The following is a 25,646-nucleotide window of genomic DNA, read 5'->3' as shown; positions in this document are numbered from 1 at the left end:
TCATGGAGGTGGGATGTCCGGGCTGGTGGAGGAGGGTGTGTAGTCAATGCAAAACTTGGTGTGTGGAGTCTGCATCTCCTCTATGCGGATGTAATCCGCAGTGCGCAGTTTGAGTTTGTGCATAGAGGCTGGAGGGTGGAGGTAGACGTTGTTGGCGAATGGACCCGGTTTGAGAGTTAGAGCCATACACTGCAAGATCATTTCTTGAGTGAGGTTGTGCGTGCGAAGGGCGGTCTTGCTGAAGCGGTCAATGAAGACATATCTCATCTCGTCTCTTTCTTGTCTGACGCTATGGAAGTATAAGGGTGTGGCCTGATATGGGCGGTTGCTGGCAAAATGGGTGGTAAAAAGGTGGGAGAGTGTATCAAAGTAGTCAATTGAGTATGAGGGGAGGGTAGTGAACCATTCAAGGGCAAGGCCTTTGAGGGTGGTGGGGAAAGCCTTGCAGAAGACGACATCATCAGATGTGTAGAGAGCAACATGGTTGATGTACACTTTAAAATGTTCATCAGGGTCGGTTTCTCCCGTGTAGCGGTCCAGTGTGAAGGGTTCCCACTGGCTGGGGAGAGGTGTGGTTGTGATGATGTCAATGAAAGGCTGACGACATCTGGGTGGTTGTGGTGGTAACGAGTATGGTGGGATGGGATGACGAACGATGGTAGGGAATGTGGTGGTGAAGTAGTGAGGAGGGATATGAGTGATGGGAAGGGTGGCAACAGGGTTTGCGGTTGTGGGGTATCCGCGGATGGTGGATGTTTGTGTGGTGGGTGGAGATGATGGGTGTTTGTTGGGTGGTAGTGAAAGTGTGTGGGGTGGGATTATATTCACTTTCATCCTCGCTAGGTTGGTAGACCAGGGACCTGGGAGCTTCTGACGGCTCCTTACCCTTCCCCTTCTGGGTTGGGTCAACTTCAATCTTCCTCCTCAGCCTGGAGTTCTCCTGCCTAAGCGCTTCCATCTCATCAGCATTGCGCTTTTTCAGGTCGACAAGTTCTTGTTGCATCTTTGTTTGGCCTTCAAGGATGGCGGCCAAGTCCGGGGTGATGTTGACAAGCATAGTAGGACCTGCCTTAGGGTGCTTCATGGTTCCGGCTCTGCTGCGGGTGGAGACCATTCTCGAGAGTGTTCGGATTGTTTAATAAGGTATCGCTTCGTGCCCCACGGTGGGCGCCAATTGTTCTTACGAAGAACAAATAAGAGATATTAGGGAACACAAATAATACCTTACCTCAATCCTTGACCCTTCAAGCTGGCTCCTTCTTGACTTGCACATGTCATCTCTCACATATGCAGTCCAGACCCTTGAAGGGGTTACCTGCGGAGAGGGCTCCGACGATCAAGTCAGCAAAAGGGCTCTTCAGAAGTCAAATCTTAGATTAGGGAATTAATGAAAGCGTACCTCTTAATTACTAGGGTCCACCCGTATTTATAGAGTTATTAATTATGTCTACCATTCTTTTGGGCTTGGCCCCCTTAGTTGTGTTGGGCCAATGTTCGGTCCTAGATGGGCCTGGGTCAAGCCCAAGTCTTGTGCTAGCGTTGTTGACACTAGGGGCTTCGTTTGTAACGTTCTAAGTTTGGGGGTTAACAACCCCCTATTATGTATTGTTCTTTACTGTAGGCAACTCGGGCCGTTATGTGATCCTGCTTAACCGGTTACTTATACAGTGGTTATTTGTGGGGCTATACCTAGGCAGTTTTGGTCGTGTAGTTACACTGCTCCGCCTAGGTATAGTACAATAATTAAAATATAATTTTCATATAAAATCTTTTAAGTAAAATAGTAAACTTGTTTTATTTATAACTTTTTGTGTTAAACTTCAAATAAGATGATTCTTGAACCTAACCCTAGGTTTTCAAAACCAATGAATCCATTTTTCAACTCAAAATGTCAAGATAATATATGAAAATTTCAGAATCAAGAAGACAGATTGTATACTTGAAGAAAACTTGTTAAGATAAAGACTTAGAGATTTGAGATAGACCCCCCCCCCCCCATACCTTGGTGATGCTAATTATACTCTAAGATGGAAATGAAGACGTCAAGGTGTTGGATTCCTTCTCCAACTTTAATTTTCACCATTTTTTTTTGGATTTTGTAGGAAAAATCTTGCATAAATGGATAAAGATGAATTGATGGTAGATTTATGAGATTTCTTAGTGAGGATAAATTTATTTTGACCATATAGAGAAGCTTGGTCAAAATTTGCATAGTTGGCAACTTCATGGTAGTTGCAAGCAGACTTGTTGAATTTCTAGAAGACCTCTTACTCAAACTATAAAATTCATATCTCTTACCACAAACCTATATTTATAAATCCTTATGTCTCTAGAAATCTCAAAAAAAATTGAGCTCCATCCAACAGTTTATGAAACTTGAATCCAATTTTTGCAGAAATAACTTAAAACAAGACGTAAATGACGTTATTTCAAACTAAAAACATTATTTCAACAACCACATAACTCTAAATAGAAATCCGAACGGTGAAAGTTAAGTACTATGTCTTAAGAACTCTGAATAAAATTTCATCACGATCCAATGGTTAACGAATTGAGAATAAAATGTTTACGATGGCAACTCTGCACTGGACAACAGTTGGAGACCTAACTGTTACAGTAAAGTGCGGGAATTACTGCCCCTTCCATACACCTCCAATTCAAAATCTTATCGTTCATAGTAAAGAAATATGTTTTAAGAATGTTCTGTAAAAGTTTCAGGCTAATCCAATGGTTAATGAAGCCATAATCATAATTTTACTCAAGCAACTCGAAAATATGAAGTAGTTGGCTCTAAAAAAATCATCATTTACATTGTACAAAACCCTTTGTCAATTTACTTATGAAATCATAAAATTACTTCATACTACATAATTAAACAAGAAATTTAAACATAGTTAATACAAAATAGAGGGTGTTACACCCTCAACCCACGGACAAGAAGAGACGATATGATGGTTTGATAGTGGGCAATGACAAGGTCACAACAGTGCAATGTGATTTTGATTTGGTTTCCTAGGCTAATGTCAATGCAAAGACCTTTCTATTTGGTTTGCATTTTGGGACGAAACTAAAATTAAGGTAGGGGAAAGTGAAATGTAATTCTGATTTCACCGAGGACTTTACTGAAGGATATGATCCATCGGTAACTATGCAACTTTCGTCAATAAATAGGTCAAACATTCACATACGACATTATCGAAGGAAATATCCGTCGGTAAATCAATCAATGATATTTGTCGGTACTTTTGTCGATAAGTAGGACATCCGTCGATAAATATCTGTTGGAAATGCACCTTTTTCTTGTAGTGTTGACACCATTTGATAACTTTTACATGGATAAAATAGTTTTAACAATAGTTAATTTTTATATTTTTAAAATAAAAGAGAGTAAACAGTAGTGAAAAACAAATGATAATAAAAAAAGGTGTGGTGTCAAAAAATATTATTGTGCTTTTATAAAATAAGCGATATTTTATAAAATATCGAATGTTATATTATTAAAGGTTTAATCTCGGTCTATTTTTTCATTAAGAATTGGTTGGTTCAAATAATTACAAAATTTCTTGTATTTGTGAAAAGTTCGATTTGCCCTTCTTAAGCTCAGCCTGTAATTCACAAGGCTTCCCCCTCTTGCTCCGCCCTATTCCACTCCTATAGCAGTCATGTTAATCATGAACAACACCAACTTTTCCCATCCAACTTCAGCGTATCCTCACCATTTCCTAACTCCTCATTTCCTGCCTCGTTTACACTTTAACAGTTATAACTAACTACTACATTTGCCACATGGCCCAGCCAAAAAGCCAATACTGGTAAAATTAGTAAATAAAACCATTTAGTAAATGGAACATGAAAACTAGAGAAAATCTTCCCTGATTTGACTTGTCAGTTTCTTAATGCCCACTCTCTCTCTCTCTCTCTCTGTCAGTGGATCCAAGCCCTTCTTTGATTAGCTGCGGCAATAAGCCCCCCAAAAAAACTTCAATGATAGAAGAAATCTAAGCACACAAAGTAAAGCATCCCTTAATACCAAATGAAAAACTTGGACTAAGGCACAATTTTATGTTCCTTGTAAATTCTCCACCTGCACTTTACTTTTCTTATTGGAAAATGAACAAGTCACGAAGAAGCAAAATCAGTGAAACTGTGATTGTAACCAGCAAAAAGCCAAAGCCGTTACTCCTAAAACAAAAACCAAGATTTGGATTTATTCATTCGGATAAAGCCAATACATGATTCCATTTTTCACTTGATTTCACGTGTACAAGTTAGACGAAATTACAAAACACTACTCAGTTTTTTTGTCGGGATGAATAATAGGTCTGCATAATTGTGAGAACAAGGAGCACAACCGCTGCTAACACTCCTATAAATTTCCACACTGTGGGGATATGATCACGTATCAAAATTCTGTACCAGTTTCTGCAGTAGTAAACTACAACCTCATAAACCCCTCTGCAGCCATGCCAAGTGACAATAGGAACTTTTTGCAATACAGTTCTGACTTTCTTCCCCTGGAACTTGTTCAATCTATCACAAATATCCTCATAGCTGGAATCCATGTACTCTGCTCCCTTAGAAATCGTGTTAAACAGATCCAACAACTCATCCTTGCTCTTCCTAGCCCTATTCACTATCACCCCTTTCTCCTCTAGCAGCTCAATGTCATGCTTACAACAAACCAAGCCTTGGAAGAACAATGCATATGAAGTGTACTTACATCTGATCCAAATTCTGCTCTGCTCCCACGCAATCAAGTTCCTCCACCTCACTTCTGTTGTTTCCTTCACGCACAGCGGTGGAATTCTTAGCACACTGCCACTAAAACTAATGTCAAAGTTGAACCAATCAACCAATTCATGGCGATGAGTGATGTCTGCAGCTTCAATCGTTATTCCAGCAGCGTGAAGCCTCGTGGCGCATCTCAGAAGCTCCTGCTTCACGAGTTTACCCTCTTGCTGAGTCTGTTCCACTGTGGACAAGTGCATCAAGTGAAGAATGTGTACGCCACCAGAGTTATTCACCTCAGGGTAACCGAAAGCCCTGCGAACAATATTAGCAACACGGTGATCACTGTTGATGTCACTGCGATCAGGAAAAACCTTCCTAAACAACTTCTTGAGCACAATGAAGGGAACTTGGTTCTCCAACATTGTGATATCATTAATAACAGACACCACCTTCTCTTGGTTTTGTAATATTGGGTCATTCGGGTTGCTACTATTATCACCTAGTCTCATAAGGAGCTCCAGCAAAAAACACCCATCTACTATCATTATCTTAGCTAACTCGTGAGGTTCTGATTCGATGTTACCTCCGTAGCTTGCGATGATTAGTTTGTCCAATTTGAGGATGTCTGTGCCGCACTCTCTGAGCCTTTGCTCTGATCTTCTGTTTTGTTCTTCCGTTCCTCTTCTGTCGAGAAACTCGCGCATGTAACGCCACTTGGTCTCTTCCATTAGTTGCAGGTGTCTGGTGATTCCTCTGTGTAAGGGTCCTATGGAGACCTCTTTTGGCTTGAAAGCTGCTTCGTTTGGACCTCGAAGCTCCTCTGTGACGCTTGAGATGCTGCAAGCTTGGACTTGACCATGGAAGAGGGAACCCAGCATCACTTCGATGGGAACCATCCAACTGAAGTCGGGTTGTGCCATCTTGAATTGAAGTGAGAGAATGGGAAAACTTTGAGCTACAGAGAGGGAGAAAGAACTTGTCAAGGAAATAATTGCAGAAACTAATGATATCTGGTTGAGCTTTATGGAAGTGATTGTGAAAGCTCTCAGAAAATGATGAAAAAAAAAAATTCGAACTTTCTCTGCAACTTCTTTGAAGAGTTGTGGAAATGGTTGGAATGTCTTTTAGTGGATACCACTTGCGGTCGGTACGTGGACTCATTTTGTCGGTATTCAAGTCAACTAGTTTTAGTTTAGTTAAGCTGTAGAATTTAAATATTTTTATTATCTTTTAAGAATGAAAAAGACATTTCAACCCTCATATTACTATAATATCTTTGACTTCAGCGGAGAAAAAGAAGACAGCGAATCTCCGGTGACGGCTCGCGGCAGAAGAGAGTGAAGTACTTAATCGATGATTCTGGTTATTTTTTCTTCGTTTTTGTTGATGCAGAGAACAAATAAGATAGGTTAGGCACAAGCGTCACTTTACCATGTAGTCCGCTACTTCTTCAGTTGGCCTCTTCCCGGTCGATACATGTCAACTTGAACCCAGGAGGGGTTACCTGCAGAAGAATCTCCGAAGCTCAAGTAAGTCAAAGCTCTCAGAGAGTCAAATCAGTGATTAATGAATGCGTCCCTTTAAATGATGGGGTCCACGTGTATTTATAGAACATTAATGACGTTTTGACCATTTCATGGACTGGGTCTTGACCTGGGCTCTAGTTTGGGCCATGAGTGGGCCTGGGCCCCAACCCAGGCCCTTGAGACCTATTGAATGCGGGGGCTTCGATTTTCGCTTAAGTTTATCGGAGTTAAGTTTTATTGGAGTAGTCGGCCTGGGCTTTAACCTTACCAGATGTGCTCGAGTAGTCGGTCTAGACCGACTACTTGCCCAAATGGCTTATGTTGGTGATATGAAGTGCTAACTCGGCCTAGCCTGGGTACTTGGCGGTCTCGATATGCACACTGTTTACTTGGTCGAGTTTGGCTAGGTACGGTACACCAGTCCCCCAGCCTTGTCCGATATGGGTTGTCGGTCAAGGATGATATGTGTTGATAAGCTAGCAGAACCGGCTAGGTGTGATACACCAGTCCCCCAGCCTTTAAATGTGGTGAACAGTGTTAAGGCTTAGAATTTGTAACCATCAGAAGGTAGGTGAAAGGGTGTCAGTTGGTCAAATCGAAAAAGTTTTGGCGCTGTCGTTTTGAAGTGTCATATCTTTTGCAATGATGGTGTCGATTGGTCTGTGGTATGGTTTTGGTTTTGGCGGGAAGAGGTTCGTCGTTTGGGATTGTGGGCTATAAATATGTGTTTGCAAACAGATGAGGGGTTACCTGTTTCATTTGTGAATTCTGAATTTAAAGACCTTGTGCGTGTAAAAGTGTCCGACTAGTCCTCTATTTCGACCGACATCTTCCCGTAAAAAACGAAATCAGGTATGTCCAGTAGTAGTAGTGTGTCTTCGTCTAGTAGTAGTGAAAGTACTGAGTCAGATAGAAGTAAGGATGGACGACTTGGCGGAGAGGGTACAAGTTCTAGAGTTGTTACAAGCGGGATGCCGATGGAGGTAGTGAGGGAGGTTCGAGAGGATCCTCCCGAAGAGTTAGAGGAGAGTAACTGGCCGGCCAAAGGCGGCTATGGGTGGGTTGCTGCTGATGTTCGTGATCAATCGTCTTTATTCAGGTGGTCTCGTCTGTTGAACTCTTGGCTGAACTGCACACCCGTTATGTCCAGGGGTGTCAGTGGAGACATTGTTTTGCTGGAGAGGGTGAGTGTCGTCGACCGGGTATGCCATGGGCAGGAGGGGGCTACCGAAAAATTCTTCTACATGTATATGTGCCACTTTTCTCAGCTTCATGTGCGACTGCCCTCAGACGATTTCACTATGGGTGTGCTGCGGGCGTTGAATGTGGCACCTACCCAGCTACATCCTAATAGCTGGGCTTACTTGCAGGCCTTCCGCATTCTGTGCGAGTCCTTATATTTGGAACCTACTCCCTATGCTTTCTTGTACTTTTATGACACCAGGCCCCGAAGGCCGGCTACTTGGCTTTCTTTAATCAGTCGCCCCAGCATCAGCAGATTGGATGCTTTCTCCCAGTCTTTCAAGCATTTCAAAGACGGGTACTTTAAAGTCGTCGTTAGGGGGTAAATCTCATTTTTTGAATGCGGATGGGAGTACCAAGTTTCCCTTTAGTTGGACCAACAATCCTTCTCGATATAAAGACATGGGAGTGGAGGAGTTGTCGGCTGGTGACAAGGAGGTGAAATTTGTGGATAAGTTGCCCACTAAGGGCCTAGTTAGGGTTTATAATTCGGTGCATCCGATAATAGATATTGAAGGTATCTGTTTATTACTTAAGCTGTGTTAATAATGCTAAGTTGTTTTGATCCGAGTCGTGATATGTTATTGCAGGGCATATGGCGCAATCTGGCAAGAAGAATCTGGCACTCTTTCAATCACTGAGGAAGGAAATGGCCGCTAAGGCCAAGGCGGCTGGGAAAGCTGACGTTCCCAACCTGCAGGAATCGGTTGTGGAGGTGCATGTACACGGCGGGACGAAAAGGAAAGCTGAGCTTCCGCCTCGACCCGGGAAGGGCAAAAACGTAAAGAAGATAAGGGCAGCTCTTCTTGGGACGGCTAGCGGGGTGGGGTCGGCTAGTGGAGAGAAGTTGCCTGAGGTCGGGTTGATCGAGTTGCCGGAGATATCTGTTAGGAAGGATATCTCGATCGACCCTCCGGATATCGTTGTTAACTCTATTGATAACATGGAGGTGGATCATATTGTGAGAACAATGGTAGAGTTTGGAAGTAAGGCCTTAGTCCTGAGTCAGCGTGTAGGGTCTCTTTACAGAAGGGAAGTAAAGGAGGTGGAGGAGTTGCAGGGTAAGGTGGATAAGCTTGAGGAGGAGAAGGCGGCTTTAGAAAAGGAGAAAGAAGGCTGGGAAGCGGAAAGGAAAAGGCTGGCAACATGGAAGGTGCGTTGCTTGGACTCTGAGGAAAAGCTAAACAAGCGTATAGGGGAGTTGGAAGAAGACTATGAGGATTTGAAGGATAAGTATGATGGGGCTGTTGGGGAACTGGACGATTTGAAGAATAGCGTCATCCAAGAGCATATTAATGGTTTCGAGAAGGGGTTGTGGCAGGTGGCCTTGTTCCATTCGGATGTGGATGTCTTGGATTCAAGATTTGACATAGATAAGGACGTAGTTGGTGGGAAGTTGGTGAGGGAGGATGAGGGGGATGCTGAGGAGGTGGAGGAGAAGGCGGTAGAGGAAGAGAAGGATGCGGGAGCTGCCGTGGGGGGTGATGAGAACAAGGGGATGTAGGAACTTCATTTTTTTTTTAATTTGAAACTTGAATTCTGTTTGTAATAATCCGTACACTATTTTACTTTGCCCTTAATATGATGAATGCCTTGTGTATGCTATGTTTGTTATTAGACGCCGATAACTTGTATGATAGTGTTGCGTTGGCGGTATGGTATAATTATGAGGGGGTGTTTTGATGTATGTGATGTTTGGCGAATTAGTTTTATTATTGGGGATGTTCGACTCTGACCGTTTATTTAAACTTAAACGAATGAACCAAGATTAAAGGGTGTTCGACCCAGGCCGCTTACTTGGGGTAAGGGTGGGGAACTTAAACGAATGAACCAGGATTACAGGGTGTTCGACCCAGGCCGCTTACTTGGGGTAAGGGTGGGGAACTTAAACGAATGAACCAGGATTAAAGGGTGTTCGACCCAGGCCGCTTACTTGGGGTAAGGGTGGGGAACTTAAACGAATGAACCAAGATTAAAGGGTGTTCGACCCAGGCCGCTTACTTGGGGTAAGGGTGGGGAACTTAAACAAATGAACCAAGATTAAAGGGTGTTCGACCTAGGCCGCTTACTTGGGGTAAGGGTGGGGAACTTAAACGAATGAACCAGGATTAAAGGGTGTTCGACCCAGGCCGCTTACTTGGAGTAAGGGTGGGGAACTTAAACGAATGAACCAGGATTAAAGGGTGTTCGGCCCAGGCCGCTTATTTGGGGTAAGGGTGGGGAACTTAAACAAATGAACCAAGATTAAAGGGTGTTCGACCCAGGCCGCTTACTTGGGGTAAGGGTGGGGAACTTAAACGAATGAACCAGGATTAAAGGGTGTTCGACCCAGGCCGCTTACTTGGGGTAAGTGTGGGGAACTTAAACGAATGAACCAAGATTAAAGGGTGTTCGACCCAGGCCGCTTACTTGGGGTAAGGGTGGGGAACTTAAACGAATGAACCAAGATTAAAGGCATAGAGTCATAAAGTAGGGAACCCTTCTTTTTATTTATTGAGTAGGGGTGCCTCGTTAAAACCTCCTTGGCCAAAACCCTCCTTAGGGAAAAAAGACCAAGTGAGGAAAAAGAGTACACCCGTGGTTACAAGTATTGATTCAACTATGATACATATTTAGCTGAAGTAGAATTTGAGGTGGGATACATTCCATGTGTTGGGAATCTCTTCCCTAGATAATTGTTCCAGGCGATAAGCCCCTCCTCCTGCGTCTTCTCGTATGCGGTACGGGCCGTCCCAATTGGCGGAGAACTTGCCATCCTTCTTTCTAGCACTGCTGGCCATTCTCCATACTAGGTCTCCGACGATAAATGATCGTGGGTGTAGGTTTGCATTATATTTCCTAGCAGCTCGTTGTTTGGCGGCTAGATTGCGTATTTGGGCTTTTTCTCTGAGTTCGGGAAGGAGGTCGAGATGTAAGGCCATGTTTTGGTGGTTGTGAGTTGGGTCGTATAGTTCTCGGCGCAGGGATGGTTCGCCAATTTCTACCGGTATCATGGCGTCTGCGCCGTAGACTAGGCTGAATGGGGATTCGTTTGTTGATGATTGAGGGGTGCATCTGTAAGCCCATATTACTTCTATTAACTCTTCAGGCCATCGGCCTTTGGCGGTATCCAACCTCTTACGTAGCTCTATGAGAATAACTTTGTTTGCTGCTTCTGCTTGCCCATTGGTTTGTGGATGTTCTATAGAGCTTGTGATGTGTTTGATGCCTAAGCCGGTGTAGAATTTGGCTAACTCCTTGTCGATAAATTATCGGCCATTGTCTGTTATGATGGTATGTGGTACACCATATTTGCATATAATGTCCTTCCACACGAACTGCTGGACTTGCTGGGCCGTGATGGTGGTCAATGGCTTGGCTTCGATCTATTTGGTAAAATAATCAACGGCTACGATTAGGAATTTTACTTGCCCCTTGCCGGGTGAGAAGGGGCCGAGGATGTCCATTCCCCACTTAGCGAATGGCCAGGGGGACAGTATGTGGTGTAGTTGTTCTTGTTTCTGATGGATAAGGTTGTCGTGCTTCTGGCATGGCTTGCACTTCCTGACATGATCCTGGCAGTCCGCTTCTATCGTGGGCCAGAAGTATCCGGCTCTGAGAACTCTTGTGGCCATGGTGCGTGCGCCTGAATGATAACCACAAATTCCTTCGTGTAGCTCTTTGATGATATATTGGGCTTGCTCTGCCGTGACACACTTAAGTAGAGGTTGGCCGTATCCGCGTTTGTAGAGGTCATCGCCTACCATAGTGTACCTGGCGGCCTTGGCCAGCCAAGTTTTGTCCGCGTCGAGGGGGGGTTGCCGGTTTTGAGGTATTGAATGTAAGGGGTGGTCCAGTTTTGGGTTTGGGTGGGGGTGATGTTGTTTGATGGGGTGTTGGTTAACGTTTGGCAAGTGTGTGTGATGGAAGGTGTGGATAGTGTTTGCTGTAGTAGGGATCAATTACGGTTTTTGAGTTTGGTACTGGTTAATTTGGAAAGGATGTCGGCCCTGACGTTGTCGGTTCTGGGGATGTGTTCGACGCGGACTTGTTCAAAGGCGGATTAAATAATCGCGCGGACTAGATGGAATATTGTTGAAGGATGGGGTCTTTGATTTGGAATTCGTCGTTTAGATGACCTACAGTGAGTTTGGAGTCGGTTCTGCATGTTAACTTCTTGACGTCGACTTCACGGGCTAGGGAAAGGCCGGCGAGGATAGCTTCGTATTCGGCTTGGTTATTCGACATTTTGAAAGCAAAGTGAAGAGATTTCTCGATGAGGATGTCATTGGGGCCTTCTAACACGATGCCAGCGCCGGCACCCCTTGGGTTTGAGGAGCCATCTACATGAAGTGTCCACTAGTCCTCAACGGGTGTTTGTTGTAGGTCATTGACGAAATCTAAGAGACACTGGGCTTTGATGGGGCCGTGGGGTTCATAGCGAATGTTGAATTTTGACAGCTCCATGGCCCATGATGACATGCGTCCGGCTAGATCCGGCTTTTGTAATATTTTCTGGATTGGGTAATCGGTCTTGACGGTTATGGTGTGGTTTTGGAAACACGGGCGTAGGCGGCGTGGACCAAGGATAGGGCTAGTTTTTCTACCATTTGGTACCTGGTTTCAGGGTCTTGTAGTGTTCTGCTCACGAAATACACAGGATGTTGCGTGCCTTCTACTTCTTGGACATGGGCTGCGCTGACGGTATGGTCGGTGGCCGTGATATATACCAGTAGGGGTTGGCTGATGTTTGGTTTGTGGAGGATGGGGGGTGAGGTTAGGGATGTTTTGAGTTTCTGGAAGATCTGTTCACAATCATCAGTCCACGTGAACCGGGTGGATTTCTTTAGGAGCTGGATTATGGGTTGAGTTTGTTCTGCTAGTTTTGGCAGGAAATGAGAAATGGCCGTGAGGCAGCCGATTAGGCGTTGGACTTCTTTGACAGTAATGGGGTTGCGCATTTCGATGATAGCCTTGCATTTTTCAGGGTTAACCTCTATGCCGCGTTGGGTTAGCATGAAACCAAGGAATTTACCCCGGTCGATGCCGAATACGCATTTATCGGGATTTAGGCGGAGGTTCTATTGGCGCAGGGCGGAGAACACTGCCTCTAAGTCTTTAGCGTGTTGATGATGGCTTGGGGACTTGACGACCATGTCATCGACGTAGACTTCGACACAGTGTCTTGCTAGATGGCTGAAGACTTTGTCCATTAGTCACTGGTAAGTTGCCCCAGCATTTTTGAGGCCGAAGGGCATGACCCTATAGAAGTAGTTGGCATCGTCTGTGATGAAGGCGGTCTTGTGCATATCTGCTGTGGCCATGGGAATTTGGTTATAACCTGAATATGCATCTAAAAAGCTAAGCACCTTGTTTCCTGCCGCGCCGTCTACGAGTCGATCGATGTTGGGTAAGGGGTAGGCGTCGCGAGGGCACGCCTAATTCAAGTCTGTGTAGTCCACGCACATCCGCCATTTGCCATTGGCTTTCTTTACCAAGACAACGTTAGAAAGCCAAGTGGTGTATTGAGCTTCTTCTATAAACCCTGCGCTCAGTAACTTGTCGGCCTCTATTTTGGCTGCTTGTCTGCGTTCTTCCCCAAGCTTGCGCTTTTTCTGGGATACGTAGCGGGCTTCTTTATATATCGAGAGCTTGTGGGATGCCACCTGGGGGTCTACTCCAGGGAGGTCGGCGGCTGACCAAGCGAAAAGATCTGTGTTATTGATGAGGATGGGTGTGATTGTGGCACGCTCGTCAGAGTTTAAACCAGTGCCTAAGTTGATGGAGTGGCCATTGGGGAGTTCCAGGGGAGTGGTGTCCTCGACTAGCTCGAGGCGGACATCCCGGCCTATTCTGGGGTCAAGGTCCTCGCCGGATAGGGCTATGCGGGAATTAGGTGGTCGTTCGATATGGTTTGTTTGTTGGATTGGGAGTTGTGGTCTTAAGCTTGCCATATAGCACTCGCGTGCCAGGCGTTGGTCACAGTGGATGGTTAGGATGTCGCCGGATGGGGGCTGGGAACTTCATGGCCAAGTGAGGGGTAGAGACGACTGCACCAAGTGTATTGAGGGAAGGACGGCCCAGGAGTATGTTGTAGGATGTTGGCGCATCGACTATAAGGAAGCGGATTGGGATGGTTTTGGTTTGGGTTCCTTCCTGAAAGACGGTATGGAGGTCTATGTAGCCCCGGGTGGATACTTGTTCGCCGGAAAAGCCGTATATGGGCTCATCATATGGTATCATGGCGGTGTCAGGAAGTTGTAACTTTTGGTAGGTGACCCAGTAGAGGATGTCAACTGAGCTGCCTTGATCCACAAGTACTTTCTTAACGGCATAATTTTCGATTTCAACGGTGATGACCATGGGGTCGTCCTGCTGGTGGTCGAGGCCGTGGAAGTCGTCATTCGTGAATACGATGGGGGGCATACGACGTCTGTGGTGGGAATGAGTGATATGGTTGATGGATTGTATATGGCGAAGGTGTTTCTTCCTGGCGGACGAGGTGGAGCCTCCACTTGCGAAGCCACCAGAGATGGTGTTAATGGTGCCTCGTAAGGGGGGGTCGGCAGGGGTAATGTTGGTGTGGGCGGGCTCTAGCTGTTGGTTGTTGGGTTGGGTGGGGTGGCTATTGTGATGGGCGTCGCTTGGTTGGCATCTGTGGTCATGTCGTGAGGGGTGGCGGGATCGGGAGGAGGAGGAATGGTCATCCCTACGGATGAAGCGGCGAAAGTGGCCAGCACGGACCAGTTCTTCGATTTTATCCTGGAGCGCTTTGCATTCTTTCGTAGTGTGACCATGGTTGCGATGGTACCGACAATACTTGGTCATGTCGGCGTTAGGAGGTGTGGTTGTCTTTCGTGGTGGAGGGAGGAGGTCAACTTGGAGGGCCTCGTCTAGGATGCGGGAGCGGGCTACTGTGAGGGGAGCGTATCTGGTGAAGCGAGGTTGGCGGGGTTCGCGTGGGCGGGTATCAGGGCGCGGGTGAGGTTGTGGGGTGGGGTTGGGGGTGGGGTTGGGGGTGGGGTTGGAGGTGTTGGCGGCGTAGTCGTTGCAGAATTTGGTGTGAAGAGTTTGCATTTCCTCCATGCGGACGTAGTCGGCTGCACGTAGCTTGAGTTCGTGCATGGAGGTGGGTGGGTGGAGGTAGACGTTGTTGGCGAAGGGGCCGGGCTGTAGGGTGAGAGTCATACATTGGAGTATCATCTCCTGGTTGAGGTGTGGTGTACGAAGGGCGGCTTTACTGAAGCGATCGATGAACGTTCTGAGTGGTTCATTGGGTTCTTGTCTGATACCCAGTAGGGATATGGTGGTGGTTTGATGTGGGCGGCTTCCAGCGAAATGGGTGGAAAACATGTGGGAAAGGATGTCGAAACTATCAATTGAGTAGGGCGGGAGGGTGGTAAACCATTCTAGGGCAGGGCCTTTGAGGATAGTGGGGAAAGTTTTGCAAAAGACTGTGTCTTGAGATGTGTACAGGGCGACGTGGATGATGTAGACTTTCAGGTGTTCGTCAGGGTCGGTTTCGCCGGTATAGCGATCCAGGTTGAATGGTTCCCACTGGGCCGGGAGAGGGGTGTTGGCGATAAAATCCGTGAATGGGTGGCGGCGTCTGGGCTGGTGAGGGGGGGGCATGTGGGGTGGGGGTGGGTGGTTGATCATAGCAGGAAAGGTGGAGGTGATGTTGTGAGGAGGGATGTGGGTTGTGGGAAGATATTGTGGGTTGTAGGGTGGGATATATGTGGTATGGAGAGCGGTGGGTATGTTGTAGGGGGCGTGGGTGGTTGGGATGGTGGGGGCGGGAGTTGGGGGTGCGGTGAGCCCTGGTTGACCGGATGGAAAGTGATGGGGATGGGTAGAGGTAACGGGTGTCTGTTGGGTGGTGGTGAAGGTGTGGGGGGTGGGATTGTATTCACTTTCTTCCTCTGTAGGCTGGAAGGCCGGAGACTTCACAGCTTCAGAGGTTTCTTTGGCTTTTCCCTTCAGGTTGGCGTCTGCCTCGATCCTTCCTCAGCACTGCGCTTCTTCAGGTCTGCGAGTTCTTGTTGCATCTTTGCCTGGCCGTCTAGGATGGCGGCCAAGTCAGGGGTGATGCTGGGAGGTCCAGAGGGACCAGCGTCCGCTTGCTTGTTAGCTCCAGCTTTGCTGCGGGCGGAAACCATCTTCAGAGAAAAACGGGTACTAAAGGTGTTCGTCTCGGGCCCCACGGTGGGCGCCAATTGTTCCTGCAGAGAAAAAATAAGATAGGTTAGGCACAAGCGTCACCTTACCATGTAGTCCGTTATCTCTTCAGTTGGCCTCTTCCCGGTCGATACATATCAACTTGAACCCAGGAGGGGTTACCTGCAGAAGAATCTCCAAAGCTCAAGTAAGTCAAAGCTCTCAGAGAGTCAAATCAGTGTAATGAATGCGTCCCTTTAAATGATGGGGTCCACGTGTATTTATAGAACATTAATGACGTTTTGACCATTTCATGGACTGGGTCTTGACCTGGGCTCTAGTTTGGGCCATGAGTGGGCCTGGGCCCCAACCCAGGCCCTTGAGACCTATTGAATGCGGGGGCTTCGATTTTCTCTTAAGTTTATCGGAGTTAAGTTTATTGGAGTAGTCGGCTTGGGCTTTAACCTTACCAGATGTGCTCGAGTAGTCGGTCTAGACCGACTACTTGCCCAGATGGCTTATGTTGGTGATATGAAGTGCTAACTCGGCCTAGCCTGGGTACTTGGCGGTCTCGATATGCACACTGTTTACTTGGTCGAGTTTGGCTAGGTACGGTACACCAGTCCCCCAGCCTTGTCCGATATGGGTTGTCGGTCAAGGATGATATGTGTTGATAAGCTAGCAGAACCGGCTAGGTGTGATACAGTTTTCCTTTCTGAGTATTCGTTTAACTCTCTTTATATTTTTCATTCTATTTACTATTTTATTATTTCATTACAATTTTTTTAATTATGACAAGAAACTATGACTAAAATAATAATTAGTTCATAAAATAAAATTGTTTATTTTTGCATATCATGCTTCGGAGGCATGTTAATGGATGAGAAACCATGATTTGGACTTTAAAACTTATAAATGGAGAATCTTTCTTTTCGATCATGTTTTTTCTAAAAGATAATTTTGACAAAATGAGCCTATGGAACACATTGTTTTGAATCTTGCAATTTGAAGTCAAATCCATAAGGCACATGTGGAATATGCTATATTGAATCCTACACTTTTGAAGCCAAATTCACATGTTGTGAAAAAATCCACTAGACACATGTGGAACACGTTGTTTTTGTCTAACTAACTCCCTTTAGACCTGTTTATGCAAACAATGCACAAACCCAAATGTATGATCCGAAACAAGATAATGTATGATGAAAATTAGTCCAATAATGCACAAATGAATAAAAATGACCTAAACTAATGCATGAATACACATATATTTTATATGCTCATCACTAGGATTTGTATCATTGTACTTATTTTGGAAAATAAAAGCATCTGATTGTAGAGGCCATGTTGCAAAACAATGCATTATTTTTCTGCCACTATTTTTTGCATCACTTGTTGGTATTTCTAGAGTTGATAACTATTGGCACTAGTAGTAGGATGTGTTTGCCGAAGGCACCATTCAAGAAATCAAATGCAAACCTTGCTTGCCTACGTTGCTTTCAGAGAATATATTCCTGAACCTCTCGCTACAATGGTTGTTGTTTTGGTACATCCGTTTGGTAATGAGGTATAATTTACTTAAGAAAATTACTTATATTCTTTAATCATTGAATGCACATGATACTCAAAGTGGCGTACTATATCCAAATCATGTAGGTGTCTCCAAATGATGTAGGACAATCAACTGGTGGAAGCAAAAAAAAAAAATTAAGATTAGGTTTAAATGTAGTATTGTATTACGGTTTGTCAATGTCTTTTAATGTTGTCTATTTTATGTTTGAATATTTCAAATCTTGGGCACTTTGAAATTGTTGAACAATCAATGAAATCTCTTCTTTCAATTTTTATTCGTACATTGACATATATTTTTTTTAAAGTTTTATAATTTTTTAATAATTTAAATTTTATTGTTAAAGAAAAAAATATATTGAACTATGAAATTATAAATATAGCTTGAAAAAATTAAATAAGAAGTGAGTGATATATAAAAATAAATTTCATAAATTACACAATTTTTTGTAGTGAGAGATAACACTAAAATTAGAAGGAATGAACGAAAAATTAAATAAATTATAAAAAAAAAACAATGCAATTGCATCAATAAACAACCTTGTAGGCAACACTTATGTTTCCATAAGAGCATTGATAGACAGCGCTTTGAAAGCGTCGTCTTTTTGAAAAGATCATAGACAACACTTGTTTAGTCAACTTGTTACATGAGAGCAGATGTTGATGTAGGTGAACATGTGGATGCATAAAGACGAAGTAGAGATCACTATGAGACTGTTTACTAGTTTTCTTATGGATTTTCTTTTGTAACACTTTTATGGATGGTTGATTTTGTAATAATTAAACACTATAGTTTTATTTATTAATAACACGATATGTTATGTTAGTGTAAATATTTATATTTATTTAAATTAATTAAATTAATATTTATATTTATTTAAATTAATTTATGCTAATTTACATCAATTTGTATATTTTTGTGATAGCAAACCGGAATCGAAGATTAGATTATTTTAAATCTAAAAATCTATATTTAAATATGACAAATAACTTCATTTTTCTCATTTTCTATATAAATTACCTCAAACTCATTTTTATCATTTATACGAAGATTAGATTATTTTAAATCTAAAATTTTATATTTAAATATGCCAAATCTCTTCATTTTTCTTATTTTTTATATAAATTACCTCAAACTCATTTTTATTATTCAGTAAATCTTCTCTTGGTCATCTTAGTCAACCTAATAGAGTATTTGATTTCATGTTTGTGCATAATTTTATTTATGCAGTTAATTTGAGAACATATATTTTTAAGTAACCTATACCATCTCAACTTTGTGGCTTAAACCCAGATAATACTGTGTCAGTTATCGGCATGGTCTTGGATAATCGAGGTACACTGACCATTTAAAAAGGACGTGAAAGAAGACTAACAATGTAAAAGTCTCCCATGTTTGTTGCATTTGCCACATACGGAAAATGAAAACTATATATAGCTGAACAAATTTGACCTGCTAACCACTAAATATATATATATATATATAATATACGAAACTACTCCTTTGGTTTCTTCCTATTATAGAATTACAATTGAAATTGCCCGGAACGACAATGGTTCACATGAACGTATCCAGAAAGAGATTGTGTGCCTTTTCCAGATACATTCCTGAGAATTCATCCACACTTTCATAGAGTACCTTATAAAGCCTATAAATTTGCCATTGCCTCTTGTACCAGAACAACGTAGTAAGAGAAGCTGAATAATTTCTTTTCAACTTGTGAAATCAATATACCCATCAAACAACAAACATGTCTGACGGCAATTCTAGGTATATTTTTGTACGTGTTTGACTGCATCATGTGTGCATCTTTCTGTTCCTATCTCATATCTTAATATTCCTTTTAATCACGTAGAGATGCATTGAAATCAAGGTAAAAGCAATACTTTGAGGTATAGTTTAGAGTTTGATTTGATTTTACAATTGTTGAATATTGATCTGAACATAGATCACGGAGAAAAAGTAGTTCGAGCTCAAGAAAAGAAAAGAGCAACTCACGGAGACATGAGAGTCCATCTCCCGATAGGTATAGGTATAGGCGCTCACAAGAGAGAAGACACAGTCCATCGCCACGCAGAAAAAGCACTGAACGGCCATCGCAGAGTAGGCGCAGTTCATCACAAAATAGAAGTGGAAGAAGACACAGCCAAGAAGGGTATTATTTCAATTTCCTCAATTTCTTTCTTCTCTCGTCAACATCTCAATCTTTCCGCTTATGTTCAGTATCTACTTGAACTGTCGTAATCAACAGCTTCTTATTGCTAATTAAGGGCATAAATTTAAAAAGAAAAACATCATAAATTTAACTAGTGGCCAGAGCTACACGAATAATTACTTCACATTTTGCAAGTATAACTTTTAAGATAAAAATTGCAATTCTTTTATATAATTTTTTTAATAAAAATTATAAATTTTCTCATACAACTTCGTTATTAAAAAACGAGTGAAAAGATGTGCGTGTCTTCACTTTTTGTATGACAATAAAATTAATAAAATTATTATTATTTTTATTATTTTAATTATACAATTAAGTATTAGTGATTTTTATAATTTTATTGTAAGTAGGTTTTATTTATCATGAAGGTGATTTTTTAACTGAAAGATGGTTAAGTTTAAAAAAATAGTTAAGTAAAAAAACAATTAAATTGAAATAAATGTTACGTAGACCAACTAGTAGGAAGAGTGACTTGCGATGAAGCTCAAAAGATGAATTGTTTGGTTTCTACTCACTCTGACTAGGATAATATAAGTAATTATGCCATTCCCAAAAAGTGAAAAGAATCTAATTAGTGGTGGACCATTATTTTACTAAAAATACAACTTTCACATGTCTTTATTTTTCTTTAGTCTTGTCTATGATTATATACTTTTTTACTTTATTTGAATTCCAAATTGTATTAAGTATGTTTTGGGGTCAAGTTAAGAAAGTTTGAAATTCATAATTAAGAAAGTATTTAAAAAATAAAATTAAAAAAATAAATGTGAATTTTAAAAGAAAAAAATCTTTTTAGATTTGTTGCAAGTATCATATCGACTAGAGATGAGACAATTTCATAATATATAAGTAGGGTGTAAATTTTATTTTATAGATCAGTGTTTTGAGATTGAATTAGACTTAAAAACTCACTTTTTTAACAATATATAAGTATAAACTATAAAATATGTTACTATAAAAACAAAGTTACACATCTCATCATATATAATTATTCACTTCTATTTTCTTTACCTTTTTTTCTCCTTTATATTTAAAACAGTAATAAATACTCACATAAGATCCAACCAGATTCCACAAGAAGCTTTGTTAGTTTTTACTTATGATATTTGGACCGGTTTGTTGAGTTGTAGCGGTATTATATTCAAGTTTTAGTTATGACACGTATACGAAATTAAAATAACAACAATGAATATTACTTATATAATTTGTTAATAATTAATTTGTTACTTATTAAAATGTGTTGGGAATAGTCCAAGTGTGAGTCAAACTCCCACATTGGATAGAAAAGACAAAGTTAAACACTATATAAGAATAAAGGCCCATAACAATATTGCCTTAAGGTTTTGGTGTAAAAGTGGTGTCTAAGGTCTTATATGTGTAAGACTAATGTCATATAACTATATAGAACCACAATCTCCCAATATCTATAACTATAACCATAACCAAAGGGGTCTTAAGGTTTTGGTGTAAAAATGGTATCTAAGGTCTTATATGTGTAAGACTAATGTCATATAACCATATAGAACCACAATCTCTCAATGACTATAATCATAACCATATATGAAAAAATACATAACCCAACAAAATGTTATCGGTAAACTTAGATATTATTGTTATTTTACAAAATTATTAATCGATTCAGTTGTTAAATTCATTTTTTTACAAGTTTGTTGGTATACAAATTTATCGATTATTTTACGAATGTGTACAACTGTTCTCTGTGCAGAGGAATTAGGTCTTATCGTGCCGCCGTGGACCGCTGCATAGAGACTACTAGTGTTAGCGTTAGTGATACAATAAACAAGGAAAGAACAAAGACAGCATCACGAAGGTCAGGGTATATTGAATTTTCAACTTTATTTTTTGTTGTTCTTGATAAAAATTTTCTCAGTCTCACACTGCATGATCTGTTCCCTTATAATTCACGCATCGTGTGATTTTAGAGTAACATTTTATGCATGGTTTTCCAATCAAGCTTCTATGAAATGTGCCGTTAGTTATGATTTATTAATCATTGAATAGTAGTCAAGTTTAGATAAAATAAATAAATAATTATTATAATGATTAAATTAAATTAATAATCAATTTTTTTAGCTATTTGGTATTATTGAACACGTACTAAAAACGTTAGCTAAGTTCACTAGTTTCTCCATATATATTGATCAATTTCTAAGATTTTGATTTTATTTTAAAAATGTTGAATATTGATCTCAACAGTCCAAGTAGATCGAGGAGTCAAAGTAGTACACGCTCGAGAAGAAGAGTGAGCAAATCACCAGGTAAAACTCCATCTTCTAGTGACAAAGCACAAGATTATTATAGGAGCAGGCGTTCACAAGAGAGAAGAACTAGTCCATGCCAACGCAGAAAAAGCACAGAAAGTGGAACTTCCAACCTAGCAAATGCCACGTTACTGCTACCAGGTGAATCCTAAACGAGTTAAGTACATTTAGTCTTGCAAATTTAGTATTATAGATATCTAAATCTATGAGAATTTCTCTTATTGTACCATGATTAAACGAATTACATATATGGGTAAAGTTTAAGATAGAATGTTGATGAGAATGTTGGGTATTCAATATTACATGTGTTGCTAAAATGTTGACGCGGAGAATCTTCTTACCTCATTGTATGCAGATGAGCAAACATTGGAAGAAAACGAGATTGAGACGAAATCATTGAGCCTTAGTGCAGCGGAGGAACTGTCGAAGGTGCCAAAAATTGGTGAGATATACAATGAGATAGAAGCTGATGTGAAAAACATAGAGAAACGGTTGAAATTTCTTTCACAGAAACTCCAAATGTTGTCAATTAACGAGGCAAATGAAATAGCTGATGCTGCATATCTTCTCAGACTTCTGAGAAAACCAAATCATGAGATTGAGATGGCCGGGAAAATGGCTCATAAAGGTGCCCTTTTGATGCTTCAGGCAGAAATGTTATCCAACAAAGGAAAATGGCTCATAAAGTTCACTATGCTTTGACTCAAAAGGTTAGAATGGGTTTACTATAATTGATGCTTGGTTTGTAATCATCCTTTAATATTTATGTGGATTAAGATGAATTTGTATCCATTTGGTTTAGTTGATTATGAGAATTTGTGATGATTTGGGTTTTAAAAATAATTCTATTTATTGGATTTTTTAATTACTATTATAAGTATTATTGCAAATTATAATAAATTATACTTTAATAATTAGTACTTAATTTATTTTTATTTTCTCAACAACTTTTTTATAATAAAAAAACATTTATATTTAAAAACATGTACCTAAGAACAATTTTAACCACACTTTGAAAGTACTCTATCAATTTTAATTAATTTAATTAAAATAATTATATACCAATAATTTTTCTTTTCACACTACAAAAATAATTGTTTTTAATGGGAGTTAAATTTGACATTTATAGGAATTTTAATCTCATTAATGGTTTCACCAGGGGTTTGCAATTCCCCTAGAAGAGCAAGTGTGATTAACTAATTACCGAGAGATTTTAACAACATTTGGATCTAGCACAATTTACCGGGATTTTCGAAAACCCCCATTAATACCTTGAGTTTCAAAAATCTCCATTAATACATGGGGTTTCGAAACCCCTGTTAATATCTGAAGTTCTGAAAATTCCTGTTAATGCTTGGAGTTCCAAAAATCTTCGTTAATGTTTGGGGTCCCAAAACCCTATTAATGCATGAAGTTTTGAAAACCCTTATTAATGTTTGGGGTTTCAAAAACCTCCGTTAATGCCTAGGGTTCCAAAAACCCTTGTTAATACCTAGGGTCTCAAAACCCCATTATGCTTGGAATTTTGAAAACCATTGTTAATGCTTGGAGTTTTGAAAACCCCCCGTTAATACCTGAGATTTCGAAAATCCCCACTAATACTCGAAGTTAGTGCTTATATTATTATGGCATTGTTGTAATGCTAAAGTTGTATTTTCCTAATAATTGAATTGCTGAGTTAATTCTTTGAGTACTTAAAAAACACCTTATATTATGAAATTTCCTATTTTATGTCTTAACATTTTTGTTTTCATTATTGTTTTAGAGAATGACTGCATTTGACAATACAACAAAATAGAAAGAAAAGTAACTTGATCATTTTGTACGACCATACCTTAATATAGATAAATTGAATACTCTTAGGGGTTAAGTTTCTATAAAATCATTAATTTTCATAACACATTTCATTAACTAAAAAGCAAAATCTCCAAGGGCTAATCCCCTTATAGAGAATATTGGATGGTGTAATCTCAAAGTAACTTAATGTAGACATGTTGGACATGCTTAGACAACTTCAAAATAAGCAATCAATACAAATCCCCAATAGTGGACTAGCAGTCATACTGCTCTTATTATAAGAAGTGTTAAAGAGGTAGTATTTGAATGATGTAGTTGGTATTATTGGTTCAAATACATGAAAAGATTGATGTGGTGGCTGAGAATTAGATTGAGGTACAATTGGGGATGACTAGTTGAAAATATCCTTACTTTTAAGGTCCTGGAAATAAATTGTATAAATATTCATACAACCGAATATAAAATCAAATTGATATGTACAAAATCTAATGTAAAATAGAATATATACAAAATACTTATTCATGAAATATGAAAAAACATTACTATTATATGACAAAACAAATTAGTTCGGTGAGGTGCAAATAGAGAACACTTTCAAAGCAACTAATTAGATGTTATAATTGGACTGAAAACAATTCATCACATTTCATCTTATCACTTATTTTTCTTTAACATCTTTTTCGGTTTTCATCTCTTTTTTTCATACTTGCCACAGTTTCAGGCGAAAGGACTAGAATGAGCTAGTAATCAATATATGGTCAAGTGGATAAAACGACCTAGTAATCAATAATTTCATGAAAAATCATTCGATCTAATTATGAATGACTAAACGAGATAACTAAGCATCTATAAAACTGAAATTTGACAATGTAGCAACATGCATTCAAAAATTGAATCATAGCAGCTCCATTCACATGCTTTGTACATCTTAATTTTTTTTTTCTTATAATTGGGTTGAAACTTTCAAGGAAAGATGGGTGCAAGGTTGAATAATACTTTGTATACATTTATTTATTTTGATTAATATAAGGGTTTCTTTCATAGTTTCATCTATAAAGTTTCTATAGGGTTTCTTTTAAAGTTTTAAAAAGAGTTACTATTATTAGGGAGCATCAGTGATGTCAAAGACACCATATGTAGAATTGGTAAAAGGAAGCCTGATTTTTTTTAACAAAGTTAAAAATTGATATTTTTTGACTTTTTCATTATTAATTTACTTTGATACTTAATTATTATACAAAATCTTTAATTATAAATTTATAAAGTGTCCATACGGGAATGAATGTAAGATGGGATGAAAGTGGGATACTGATATTTAAACTCCAGTCATTATAATAAAATTCAAAAACTTTTATTACCTCATGATTCTAATTCTAAATCTTGACCAAAACTATTAATCTCAGTTACTCGTGACTCAATTCAACAACTATGAGCCTTATTTCCTTAAATTATGACTTCCTAGTGTGATGTGTCCTTGTGGATAAATAGACAAAATTATGAAAAAGCTTCGATTTGCATAACAGCACAAACCATTATTTAGGTGAATAACAAGACTTTTAGAATTAGGAAAGCTACTCACTTATATTTCACTTTTGTATTCTGACTGTTAAACCTATGATACTATTATCTTATACTTGTCTTATACAAAACATTACATTGTCATTTCAGTAGATTATTCAAAATGACCAAACAATAGTGAAGTGACAGCAATTACTTGGATGAGCTGCAAGTGTAACTATATGTCCTCATGTAGAAGATTTATTTGTTGATATTTTTTTCATCTTAGGTGGTCTACAAAAAGTAAGATAAACACGTCAAATTCTATAATCAAGGATAATAGTTTAAGATGAATTAGTAAAATGACTTAACAATTGAAAAAAGAAAAAAAAACATTGCTAGTTGTATATTTCCATCCTCGTTATAAAATAATATTTCTAGGTTTTTTATGTGACCCCAACAAGCCCAAATGTACCTTCAAGCCTCATTTCAAGTGCAAGCACACTTAAAGGTCCAATTACAAGATCAATGATGAAGAAGATTCAAAAGGGCCTCCCATTAGATGATCACAAATTCAATGGGCTTTTCACATTATTTACATGGGCCAAAGATATCACAAAGACTTGAAAAAGTGCAAGTAAATCTAGTAG

General features: G+C 40.1%; 3 protein-coding genes across 4 annotated transcripts; 1 reads left to right on the top strand and 2 right to left on the bottom strand.

Moving 5' to 3' along the window:
- Positions 1 to 1,114, bottom strand: LOC146882388 (uncharacterized). The gene is made up of 2 exons (XM_085667385.1): positions 861 to 1,114; positions 1 to 559 (listed from the first exon to the last, which is right to left on the bottom strand). The coding sequence occupies exons 1-2, from the start codon at positions 1,112 to 1,114 to the stop codon at positions 1 to 3; spliced, it is 813 nt and encodes a 270-aa protein (XP_085523511.1).
- Positions 1,115 to 4,183: 3,069 nt separating this feature from the next.
- On the bottom strand, positions 4,184 to 5,786 carry LOC114165372 (UPF0481 protein At3g47200-like). The gene has a single exon (XM_028050017.2). It carries the CDS (start codon positions 5,649 to 5,651, stop codon positions 4,293 to 4,295), a length of 1,359 nt encoding a protein of 452 aa, XP_027905818.2. The 5' UTR covers positions 5,652 to 5,786; the 3' UTR covers positions 4,184 to 4,292.
- A 12,992-nt stretch (positions 5,787 to 18,778) lies between these two features.
- LOC114165371 (uncharacterized) lies at positions 18,779 to 22,470 on the top strand. 2 transcript variants are annotated; one of them, XM_028050016.2, is made up of 5 exons: positions 18,779 to 18,975; positions 19,154 to 19,360; positions 21,147 to 21,251; positions 21,638 to 21,843; positions 22,058 to 22,470. In XM_028050016.2, the coding sequence occupies exons 1-5, from the start codon at positions 18,956 to 18,958 to the stop codon at positions 22,402 to 22,404; spliced, it is 885 nt and encodes a 294-aa protein (XP_027905817.2). In that variant the 5' UTR covers positions 18,779 to 18,955; the 3' UTR covers positions 22,405 to 22,470. The 2 variants fall into 2 exon arrangements, with proteins under 2 accessions (XP_027905817.2, XP_085523687.1); XM_085667561.1 differs by lacking the exon at positions 21,147 to 21,251.
- The last annotated feature ends 3,176 nt before the right edge of the window (positions 22,471 to 25,646 follow it).

Source organism: Vigna unguiculata, chromosome 10 (assembly GCF_037176805.1).
Source record: "Vigna unguiculata cultivar grain cowpea cultivar isolate G323 ecotype 2 chromosome 10, ASM3717680v1, whole genome shotgun sequence".
In the NCBI taxonomy this organism is placed as follows: Eukaryota; Viridiplantae; Streptophyta; class Magnoliopsida; order Fabales; family Fabaceae; genus Vigna; species Vigna unguiculata.
Note: the sequence above shows the minus strand (reverse complement) of the source record. Positions and strands in the feature narration are given on the sequence as shown.

Excerpts from the sequence above, each read along its gene's own strand:
- LOC114165372 (XM_028050017.2), bottom strand. The coding sequence starts at position 5,651 with ATGGCACAACCCGACTTCAGTTGGATGGTTCCCATCGAAGTGATGCTG.
- LOC146882388 (XM_085667385.1), bottom strand. The coding sequence starts at position 1,114 with ATGGTCTCCACCCGCAGCAGAGCCGGAACCATGAAGCACCCTAAGGCA. Across the intron at positions 560-860 it reads GAGCCGTCAGAAGCTCCCAG|CCAGTGGGAACCCTTCACAC; the intron begins GTCCCTGGTCTA and ends ACCTCTCCCCAG.
- LOC114165371 (XM_028050016.2), top strand. The coding sequence starts at position 18,956 with ATGTCTGACGGCAATTCTAG. Across the intron at positions 18,976-19,153 it reads ATGTCTGACGGCAATTCTAG|ATCACGGAGAAAAAGTAGTT; the intron begins GTATATTTTTGT and ends ATCTGAACATAG. Across the intron at positions 21,252-21,637 it reads ACAAAGACAGCATCACGAAG|TCCAAGTAGATCGAGGAGTC; the intron begins GTCAGGGTATAT and ends TGATCTCAACAG.